The following is a 12,585-nucleotide window of genomic DNA, read 5'->3' on the forward strand; positions in this document are numbered from 1 at the left end:
ATTTCAATAGCGAAGTTAGTTGTCAATATTGAATGGGATTTCACTTAAAACGTATCACAAGGGCCATTACACTTAGGGTCTATACAGACGGATAGCATTTCAACTGCAATCCAACCGCAAATTGCAGTTCAAGTGCAGTTTGAATGCAATTGTCACGACTGCAATAGAACTGCAAACCAAATTCTATTGCAGTCACGTTGGCGTGAATTTAGAGATTTTAAAATGGGAGTTACAAGATATAACTTATAAACCTAGTGCACGTTGCAACTTCTAGCCCCTTATGGCGCATCCACACATGCCGCCGGGTTTGTCGTCGGCTTTCAGACTGCCTTGCCACCGAAGCCGGCGGCATTTGTGGTTAGCCAGAAAATTCTCTACATTCGCTCCAGCAGAGCGAATGTAGAGAATTTTCTACAACATGTATATTTTGTAGAGACGTAAGCAATTGTTGTGGCGATTTCATTAGCGTATTTTATTTTAAATATTTTTACTGGACACTGGATCGCGGATATCAGTGGTCCAGTGGTTTAGAGCTCAAAGTTCGTGGATTCAATTCCCATGTTGAAAACATGTTTTTTCTAAGTTTGGTTAGCACAATGCAGGCTGATCACCTGATTTTCTGACAAGTTAGATGATCCATGCGTCGGATGAGGCATGTAAAAGTCGGTCCTGCGCCTGATCTCTCGCCAGTCGTGTCGGTCTTCCGTTCCACTGAAGTATGAGAGTGTAGGAATAGAGAGTGTTCGTGTGTACTGCGCACACACTTGGGCACTATAAAATTACTCATTCGTAGCTGGCCTGATTTCAATGAAACCGGCCACCATCACCGAATCCGGTGTGGGAGTTATTCGGTTATTACACGGTCGGCGGCCCTGCCGCCGGCTAACCACACATGCCGCCGGCTTCGGTGGCAAGGCAGTCTGAAAGCCGACGACAAACCCGGCGGCATGTGTGGATGCGCCATAAGGGGCTAAAGGTTCTATTTAGCACACCAGTAGCTCTGGTAGAACCGGTATCTTGCGATTTATGAGGGTAGTTAAGAGTTACCAGTAGATTCGACAGTTAGAGTAACTGAGAAGGCGCCGTTTTTGCATATTACAAGATACAAGAAGCCAGAAATCAGTTGGAAACACAACATCTTAAAAACATTCAAACGTCTATGACGGCGGAGTTGTCTAGGTCTTGGAAATCTTTTTTTAGACGACGAAAAAGAGTATGTCTGTCCGTTCTCTATGTTTTTTGTTTAAAAGCTGATATGCTATAGTGTATTTAGCAGTTAGCTATCTATCCATACTAATATTATAAATGCGAAAGTATCTCTGTCTGTCTGTCTGTCTGTCTGTCTTGCTTTCACGCCAAAACTACTGAACCGATTGCAATGAAATTTTGTATACAGTTATTCTAGAGTCTGAGAAAGGACATAGGCTACATTTTGATGTGGGAAAATATCTTATTTCCATGAAAATTTCGATGAAAATGAATTCGCATTGCGCGTGGCCAGCGCTCATCCCGGGGGTCCTGGGTTCGAGTCCCGCAGGCGGAACAAAAAGTTTTCAATTTTCCTGGGTCTTGGATGTGTATTAAAATAAAATTTCAAAAATTTTAAACATATTTTATGTATAATATTATAAAAAATCCAGAAATATTATATCGATGGAATGAACATTTTAGTTCTAATACGATTCAACAGATGGCGTTTTATTTTTTACTTTATTGTAACATAGAACTAATCATACTTATTAGTTAGTATGTTTTTGTTTATAGTTTTAATACGTTAGAATATGATGTTTAATCCATACTAATATTATAAATGCGAAAGTATCTCTGTCTGTCTGTCTGTCTGTCTTGCTTTCACGCCAAAACTACTGAACCGATTGCAATGAAATTTTGTATACAGTTATTCTAGAGTCTGAGAAAGGACATAGGCTACATTTTGATGTGGGAAAATATCTTATTTCCATGAAAATTTCGATGAAAATGAATTCGCATTGCGCGTGGCCAGCGCTCATCCCGGGGGTCCTGGGTTCGAGTCCCGGAGGCGGAACAAAAAGTTTTCAATTTTCCTGGGTCTTGGATGTGTATTAAAATAAAATTTCAAAAATCTTAAACATATTTTATGTATAATATTATAAAAAATCCAGAAATATATCAATGGAATGAACATTTTAGTTCTAATACGATTCAACAGATGGCGTTTTATTTTTTACTTTATTGTAACATAGAACTAATCATACTTATTAGTTAGTATGTTTTTGTTTATAGTTTTTAATACGTTAGAATATGATGTTTAATCCATACTAATATTATAAATGCGAAAGTATCTCTGTCTGTCTGTCTGTCTGTCTGTCTGTCTGTCTTGCTTTCACGCCAAAACTACTGAACCGATTGCAATGAAATTTTGTATACAGTTATTCTAGAGTCTGAGAAAGGACATAGGCTACATTTTGATGTGGGAAAATATCTTATTTCCATGAAAATTTCGATGAAAATGAATTCGCATTGCGCGTGGCCAGCGCTCATCCCGGGGGTCCTGGGTTCGAGTCCCGGAGGCGGAACAAAAAGTTTTCAATTTTCCTGGGTCTTGGATGTGTATTAAAATAAAATTTCAAAAATCTTAAACATATTGTATGTATAATACTAGCTGTTGCCCGCGACTTCGTCCGCGTGGACTTCAGTATATAGCGCGCGATGTCAACAAAATTGGTGTCAAAAGCTTTTATAAAAAAACCCTGGTACCCCTTAAATCAATACAGCTGTGCAGTGTGCACACAATAAGTATTTCATTTTTTTATATTAAACTTTATATTTTATGCCAAATTTTAAAGCTTATTTAGCCCTCCAATTACACAACTTTACCCATAAACTATTTATCATTGATAGATTTAAGGTTACGTCACTGCACAGATAAAGTACTGACTTATTTAATACCGTAGAATAGATATAACAATCGAAAAAAATCGAAACTTAAATGTAAGATGATACCACGTCTTATAGAAAGACTTTTGAGCAAGCGTCAGCGCGATGTAGAAGACGCACGGCGCCATCTATTATGAACTGTTGGAACTAACTTAATTTGAACAAATTTACGCATTTTCACCCCCTTACAACCCTTTTTTCCAGTAAAAAAGTAGCCTATGTCCTTTCTCAGGCTTTAGACTATCTGTATACAAAATTTCATTACAATCGGTTCGGTAGTTTTGGCGTTTGGCGTGAAAGCGAGACTGACAGACAGACAGACAGACATACAGAGATACTTTTGGCGTTTGGCGTGAAAGCGAGACCGACAGACAGACAGACAGACAGACAGAGATACTTTCGCATTTACAATGTTAGTATAGATTATGTGCACACTGCACAGCTGTTTTTGGGTATTTTGATTAATTAAGGGTCGCGCTACACCGGAATGGCAGCGGCGAGGCGAGCACTTTCAGCGCTGCCATTCCGGTGTAGCGCGGCCCTAAGAGGGGTACCACTTACCAGGGTTTTAAAAAGTTTTTAAATTTGACACACATTTTGTTGACACCGCGCGCTATAAACTAAAGTCCACGCGGACGAAGTCGCGGGCAACAGCTAGTACTGTTATAAAGCGGAAGAGTTTATTACTTTGTTTGTTTGTTTGTTTGTTTGAACGCGCTAATCTCAGGAACTACTGGTCCGGTATTTATCAAGGAAGGCTATACCCTATATTTTATCACTCTAAGACTAATAGAAGCGAATAAATAGAGGAAAATGTGGAAAAAACGGGGGAAATTATTTGAAAGGGCTACGAACTACTGGAGCAATTTTTATGTTATTTGGCACACATGAAGAATAGACCAAGTGAAAGGACATAGGTTTCTTTTTTTGCGGGAAAATGTACGGTTTCCGTGACATTCCTAAATTACGCTGGCGAAGCGCGGAACATCTAGTAGTTCATATTATAATTTAGCCGCTCATTGCTGGATAGTTTCGAGAGTTTTTATCATTTATGATCCCGAATGTTTTATACCAACATAGAATAGCTTTGAACTCGACCATCCATAAACCATCGAAGAAATTGATTCATAATCAGTTTACGGACGTAGTCATTTGGTCGAATTATGTCAATTCAATGTTAATCGTGATCGGTCGGCTGGGTTTGACACAAAGCGACCGAATAAGCCCGGTCGCACATTGTCCGAATTCTGATCAGAAACTGTTGAATTTCGCCGGACCGCCACCCCGCACACTATCCGAAATATCCTTCCGGCGAGTTCGAGCTCACTCGGCTCAGTACAAAATGTAATAGCGGCTCTTCACGATGGGCCAGCGTAGTGGGCCATCACGATGGCCCAGCGTGGGGAGGACGTAGTGGCGTATGATGGTCGATGGCAACAGCGCTGGCCGTGGAATGGCGGCGGTGTCGGTTTTTCGGCCGCACATCAAAGGATGATGGCCCAGCGATGGCGGTACGCCTCTACACGTTGGCGATACGACAGTCGATGCCCGGCCGCGGTCGAGCGAGGACGTCGTAATTCGTATTACAAGTTACGAATTTTATTCAAAATGACGAGTACGTGGTCTCATAATGAATGAAGCTATATTAATATAGTTTGTATGGATGTATGTTACTCTATTACTCAATAAATACTGAACGAATTTTAATGAAACTTTACAATAATAATAGCTTATACAATACATAACTCCTGACTTTTTAAAGATCCAAGTTTGGGAGTTTCAGCGTTGTTTTAAGAACGGTAAGTATATTATGCTATTATTACATTCATCATTATCATCATCATCCCTACGGCCATAAACCATTATTTTAATTTTAGGCTCGAAATAATTATTCGTAGGATTCAAGAGAAGCTGCATATTGGGAGGGAAGGTCATACGAAGTTCACCGGGTCATCTGGTGAAGTCATAATTTATTCAAATGCACGTATTGCATTGCCGCAATGGCTAATGCTTACACGTCCACCTTGAACGACGTTCAGATCAAAACTGAACACGGCCATCATGTAGAGGCGTTGCGACCACTGCATAGCCATCGTATGCGCCATTCGATCGGCCAGCGCTGGTCACTCATGTAGAGGGGCAATTAGAGACAGCGCGGACGTTCAACTGTTTCTGATCAGAAATTTCGGACAATGTGCGGCCGGGCTTACATAGGCCCGCCGACCGCCATCTGCCAGAATCAACTTATCTGATAGTACATTGTACACTGTAATGTATCATATTTGAATGAAAAGTTCACAGGCTTTTAAATGTCATTAATTGGAGCACCTGCTGCGTCAATACTGATAGCTGACAATATCAGTTGGCCATCTTAAATGTCACGTTTGACAAAACGGCTGTATAATTTTATTCGAGTCGTTAGTAAAAACTTTGCACCTTTTGTTTGTTGTAGTCATTCTAGGTATTTAAGACTTTAATCGTGTATCAATCATGATGGCATCTTAAGTAATACTTATTGACGTTATTTGCTAAAGGGCAGGCCTAGGTCACCTGTAGACTCGTCAAAGTTTACAGTCATCAGCAGCCTGCCTAGCACACGCCAACGAGATAACTCACTCTCGAGATAATTAAAAACTACTCGTCTCATAATGTCAAAATCTCGACATAATCTCGACAAAGCTCTATAAAAATGTGTTATTTCGATGATAGATCTACGCGAGAAAAAACTTTTGTCATGCTAGGGTCAATAGAGATGTAGAGACAAACCATCAAACATCGAGAAAACATGTAGAGTGAGTATCTCGTTGGCGTATGCTAGGCAGGCTGAATGACAAAAAAAAGAATCCGTATCCGTAACACGAGTACTTTGAGAACTTAGAAGCTACCATCGACATAATGATAAGGCCGTGTCTATTTGGAGAAAACCATAATCAGCGTTCGACAATCATGACGGGCGCGATTAGTTAATTTTGACGTTTGTTTTCACTACTATTAATCAGGGATGTTGCGGATCCCGATTTTTTCACATCCGCGGATGCGAATGCGGATGCGGATTTTTAGAGGTTCGCATCCGCATCCGCGGATGTTTCGGATCCTACATAAATATAGTTTATAAAATGAAAAAGTGTTATAAAAAATCACATGTACTTTTTATATTTATTTTCGTTAAAATAGGGTATTTTAAGAATATAAATTAAATAATTTTGAAATTTATTGGCTAGTTTTTTCTCAATAAATTTTTAAAGTTTCGCTCTGACGTCATCATCGGCGGCTATTTGACCTCTGTAGTGTTTTAAATTTCCTTTTAATCTTATTTATAATGGCTGGTTTGTCAAACGCAAGTTCTCATTATGTGAAAGCTAATACGAGAAGCTTACCAAAAGTTCGAAACATAATGTTGGTCGAATTTATTGCTAATTTAACGCCATTGAAGGTCAAACTAAGGTTAAACACATTTGTTCAAAAATATTAGTAACTAATGGGTATTTTTTTCTTTTATATACAGAAAAACGATCAGTGACCTTATTCCTCGAAATGTTTTTGTAATGAGCAAAATTTAAAAAAATGGACAATCCCCATTGATGCACCACAATAAACGCGTCGGATCCTTTCACCGTGTTTAGGGTTCCGTAATCAACAAGGAACCCTTATATTTTCGGTCTATCTGTCCGTCTGTGTGTCTGTTTCTCCGCGGTTTCGCTCAGAGAATAGCCTACAAAGCTGAAATTTGGCATGAATGCAAATACATATAAACGATATCGACAAAATGGTAATAAAACCTTTTTTTTTTAATTGATAGTACCTCCCTTACACATCAAGCGGGGATAATTGTTTTCATTTCGCGTCCACTCCACCGTGTGTGATGTCGTTGGATAGGGTTTTTAAAAATATTACGAGTATTCCAATTTCCAAGACCATTTTCCGAATTAGGAATCCATTTATGAAATATACAAAGTGTTAAAGTGGAAGAAATCGTTATTGTCCAGTGGGAGAGACCCTTCTACCAGCTATTAGCTAAACGGTTGATTCTGAAAAACATGAGTAGGAAATATGCTAAATTAAAAAAGAAAATGATCACGGCTAAGAAGACTTCATAAGTCATTGACAAGTACAAAGGAATTTAAGTAGTGTAAAACATGTTATAATTGTACATTCATTGACGATACAAAACTTATCAAAAACTGCTGGTACTACGGAACCCTCTATTGTGCGTGGCCGATACGCACTTGGGCGGCTTTTTCGCTCCCATTAGTCATTTGTCACGCGCAAACGGCACGCGCCATTCACAGACCCCGCCGCTTTTTTTTTCTTGTCGCAACTCGTATGACATTCGCATCCGCATAAAAATCCGCATGGATTTAATGCGGATACGGATGCAGATGCGGATATCCAAATCTATGCGGATGCTCCGCATTTTCGGATGCGGATGCGGATATTCGGTATACGTGGGAGAGCCATGCTTCGGCACCAATGGGCCGGCTCAACCGGATAAATACCACGTTCTCACAGAAAACCGGCGTGAAACAGCGCTTGCGCTGTGTTTCGCCGAGTGAGTGAGCTTACCGGAGGCCCAATCCCTTCCCTTCCCTACCCTATTTCCTCTTAAAAGGCCGGCAACGCACTTGCAGCTCTTCTGATGCTGCGAGTGTCCATGGGCGACGGAAGTTGCTTTCCATCACGTGACCCGTTTGCTCCCTTACTTCATTAAAAAACCGCACATTTTAAGTCAAATACTGCAACTGAGCTACTTTGTTATCGATCGATATCAAAGAAGCTCAGTATCGATATTTGAAAGTAATGTTAACTAAGTTTGATGTTCATATTTTAATTTAATGAAGATTTTGTCAGAAAATGTATGCTTTAAAGTTTAACTTTGTCAAAATGTTCATTGTTCATGCAATTAAAGTTGAACAGACGTCTCTACCGTTAGGGTGAAGTCAGACCGTAACGCGACGTGCAGAATGTAGATGCATTTCTAAATTTGTACTGAATTGACAGATTTCACGTCTTGCAAACCTGTCGAGTCGATATAAATTTTACACATTATAAAGGCTTTAGCACACTCACCAGCGCACGCCGTGCAGGGCACACCCTGGGAGAGCGCCTTGTAGAAGAATATCTCGCCGCTGTCGAGGTCGCGGGGGCTCCAGGCGGCGGGGGCGCGCGCCCCGCCCGCGCAGCACTCGGCCCGGCCCACTCGCAGCGCCAGCACCGAGGTGCACCGCCCGCTCCGGTCCATACCCGACCAGCAGATACCGGCTGCAACACACAAACACATCAGACGATTCAGAGAGAAAGTACCTATCGTATAAATTGATTCCCAGGCATTTCCCGACGTCATGTGGTCGGATCATGTCAATTGTGATCTGTCGGCTGGGTTTGACATAGCGCGACCAAACTACGTAGGTCCCCCATCTGCCTAGGAATCAACTTCTCTGAGTACGTGTATAATAATAGCTCCCACACCAGTTTCGGTGACGCTGGCCCATTTCATTGAAACCAGGCCAGCTACGCATGAGTAATTTTATAGTGCCCAAGTGTGTGCGCAGTACACAAGAGCACTCTCAATCCCTATACTCTCATAACCCAGTGGGAGGGAAGACCGATACGACTGGCGAGAGATCAAGCGCAGGACCGACTTTTTTACATGCCTATCCGATGCATGGATCATCTTACTTGTCAAGACAATCATATTATTATGATCAGCCTGCATTGTCCTAACCAAACTTGGAAATAACATGTTCCCAAGTTCGAACGCGGCAATCGAACCCACGACCTCCGAGCCAAGAGCCGCGCTCTATACCACTAGACCACGGAGGCGTTCTTCGATATGTAGCATGTGCTCACCTGCCGTGTAGAGCGGTGAGACAGTAGTCAGTAGCGTGACAGTGCAAACAGACAATTTGATTGGCCGAGAGCACTGTCTCGCCATTGCACTCGGTAGGTGTAAAAGGCCCTATGGAAGGAAAACAGAATTGACTGGCACCAGTCGCTGTGCATGCCTCCAGCCAATACCTGCTGTAACACCCATAGGAACATGCAGGTTCCTAAGGTCTGGGAGGAGCAAAGTAGAGCTTAAATGATCTACATCATGGTGGCTATATAGTTTGGAGGTCAGAAACTCCTCTTATATTCTAATTATAGTTCATGACACGCGCCGTACGTGTGGCTTTGCAGGAGGTACGAATTACGATACACCAAATGTGGACCCAGCCCAGAAGCCTAGCGTACCTCCGCGAGGCGTACCTCCGTGTATTAAAACATTTCGATTGGCGAATAACACTAACTGGCAGTCGACGGTTTAGAATTTAGATAGTAGATAATATAACTAAAAATAGGTATACCGTATACCTCTATAAACTACTGCATACAATTAGTTAATTGAGGACTTATGTCGTAAAAACTGAAACCAAACCGATTAAGCGTAATAAAACGAATGAAAATGCGGGACTTATCAGATATAGAGATTGAAAATTTCGGATATGGGTAGACCGTAGGCCGTAGCTAACCGTAATTTTGGACTTTTAACAAACTTTTAACGATTATCTTGTCGCTGGATATCAAATTTATACGTTACAACTTACAATATTTATAATAACTGAAATAATTTCTACAATAATTCATCATAAAAGAGAATTTTAACCAATGATGAAAAACTTAAAGCAGATATGTTACTACCGCGCGCGTTGTGAAGATTCAAATACGGCCCAATTGGGCCGTCTGTTGTTTAGACTTTAGTCTGCATCGAGCGCAGTCACGAACGTGCCACGTCTTGTCTTACCTAAATAAATTAAAAATGACGTCGTGCGTGTATCGAAAATGTACCAATTATGACTCGAAAGTAAACAAAACACATGGAATCTCTTACCACATGTCTTGAATGCATTAAATACCTCGATTATTTACATTTTCAATTATTTTTTCGAACAATCTGGAAAAAATCGAATTTTCGTCATAGCTCAGGCGAAGAAAGAGACAGCGATACGATTCGACGTTTAAAAATAGAACTGTCTCTTTTATGTAAATGGTTTTTCGTATCTTTTGTTTCACTTATCTGTCAAATTTGTCAATGTTTGCAATTTTGAATTTGAAAATTGTTCGGAAGAGATTTAAGCCGGAAAATATTATGGACGTAACATATCTGTATAAGTAGAATATTATTGATTTTAACTTAAAAGTTCAAAAAATTATCGCTCCTAAGTTTCAAGCATAAAAATTAAAAACTAAGGAAAATCTTTGTATTTGGCCATAATTAAAAAAATAAATAATTCAAAACTGTTCCACTAAGTTTTGCCGCTTTGGTGTTCCAAGTTTGAAATTCAAATATGGAAGAAACGTTGCGCAGCCCTGCGGGAGCGGTGAGTCATGGTGGAGCAGCGTGCCCGTCCGGCCGCGCCGCTAGACGGCCACCAGACAATATTTTCCAAAGACCGGCTCGACTGCAGCCTTACATGGCCAGCCGTTGCCACCAGTTTATTTTTACTTATGCAACCACACGCGAATTCCAACCTAATCCCCGTATGTTTGAGTCCCTTTTCGAGCCTTCCACATTAATGCCCGTATAGATTATTACTTTTTAATTGATACTTTCTTTCGAATACCGAAGTTTAAATATATTTAAGGTACAAACTACAATGGTGGGACGAACTGGAATTATTATGCTTTTAGTAAAACCCAGTATGATACATAAAATAGCGCAAGAATCTTAAAAATGTAAGTGTTAACTCTTACCTAACCCAAAAGAAACATTTATTTTTAATGAGCTACATTCGCAGCTTTATCTGCGTGGAAAATTTTGCACAATAAAAGAAGAGGCGAAGGAAATGAAGAGCATTTTAATTGTTAACAAGAAACTATGTGAGAAAACAGATAGAACTGATAAAGCTTAAGATTTTACTTATGTAGAGAAAACGTTTATTGATTTATTCTCTACTGTAGGACGACAGAGTATACCTACTGTCGCTAGTAATCAGAGCTAATTCTAAGTACTTACCTACCAATAGAAAAATACTACACAAATTCAAATAAAAACCATCTCAACCGCTGACACTCTTGCAGTTACTTTAGAATTCACAAACGCCAAAAGCACAAAACAAAAGTTGAAGAATACAGAAAATGTAAATATTTTTTTGGCGCGCGGGCGTTGACTCGCGGACTATAAATATTAAATCATCAGTCGCCGAGTTCCGCGGTTTTGGCGCCACGTTTTTTTTTTGCAAACGTATTCGACTAGGATGCGCGAAGTATGCGGCCGCAAAAAATGATTTAATTTAAAACTCACAGATGAATGCTCATTATTTTTTTTAATTCTATAATCGGTTTCGACTTTGGAATGTTAATTGTGGAGATGATGTAAATATTCGCGCGAAGTCAATGTATGTTTTTAATTATATTTTCATCGCTTTTAAATTAGCCACTTTTCATATTTTTAAACATAAACTTATAGAAAAGTATAATTTCACTACTTCAAAAACAACAAATTGACACCAATAGCATGATAACACATTTTACGCATTTATAAATTTAAGAAGTTAAATGCGTAAAAAGTGTTTATAGTCTGTCAAGAAAGTCATGACAGGCGGGAAAATTTTTAAATGAAATAAAAAATAAGAGAACTTTATTACCTAATTCAAGATAAAAATGTGCAAGGTGACAATGTTTAAAATGTAATAAGCGTTCTCTGTGAAAATACAAAGAAAAAAATACACCTTATAAGCGTGATTACGTTTAGAAAATTTTCCCGCCTGAAAGTCATGACGACTTTCTTGACGCACTATACTTAAACTTTTGCTTTCTTGTCGTCCACGTCAGAGTAGACAGAATGATAGAGTATGCCGACTTAGAACTGATGTTAAAATTTTAAAATTTGATGTATTATGACGAAAATCGTCGCTAGGGTTGTTAACTTGGTACCTACGAATTTTAAAATATGACATATTCGATGGACGTGTTCCTCTTTGGTCGTTTTGTTGTTTGTGTTTTGGCACATGATGCGATTAAAATTGTCAGAATCCAATTTTGAAATATTTATTTTAAATATTTAAAAATAAATTATATCAGCCAGCGCGAGGGACAATCTATTCATAATCCTAGTGAAACCCGACGAATTTGACAGATATTGAAACCTGTCCGTTTCTTTGCAGTCGAACTACTTACTGGTAGTTATGTCTATTGTGTCCACGTTTAAGTAGTGACAAGACGTGTAATATGCCGTGACCATTATTTCCATTTCCCATTCACGTATCTAGCAAATAGGTATAGAAGCAATCGGAAATAAATAAAAAATATAGAGCTATTATATTATAAGGCCTTGCTAGTTGCTCCTAAGTCCTACACCACTACACCACAAAGTCTTTGCGTGATTTTTTTCAAGAGACGCTTGAAATCACTATATTTTGTAACTTACACCAAAACTAAGTACAAATTATTACTTACTTACTAAATTGTAAAAACTAAGTATGTACATATTTTGAAGTTGGATTTGATGAATTGATTTACTTCTAACTCCTAAGTTTTACTCCATATTATATTATTATCTATACTAATATTATAAATGCGAAAGTATCTCTGTCTGTCTGTCTGTCTGTCTGTCTGTCTGTCTGTCTGTCTGTCTGTCTGTCTCGCTTTCACGCCAAAACTACTGAACCGATTGCAATGAAATTTTGTACA

General features: G+C 39.3%; 1 protein-coding gene across 1 annotated transcript in view; it reads right to left on the reverse strand.

Moving 5' to 3' along the window:
- The window catches only part of LOC121737303 (follistatin), a 60,664-nt gene that overhangs the window by 22,058 nt on the left and 26,021 nt on the right, over positions 1-12,585 (reverse strand). The window contains exon 2 of the mRNA XM_042128934.1: positions 7,984-8,175. Within this exon, the coding sequence (XP_041984868.1) occupies positions 7,984-8,175 (192 nt within the window). The remainder of the gene's footprint in view (positions 1-7,983; positions 8,176-12,585) is intronic.

The sequence above is a fragment of the Aricia agestis genome, chromosome 20 (assembly GCF_905147365.1).
Source record: "Aricia agestis chromosome 20, ilAriAges1.1, whole genome shotgun sequence".
Classification (NCBI taxonomy): Eukaryota; Metazoa; Arthropoda; class Insecta; order Lepidoptera; family Lycaenidae; genus Aricia; species Aricia agestis.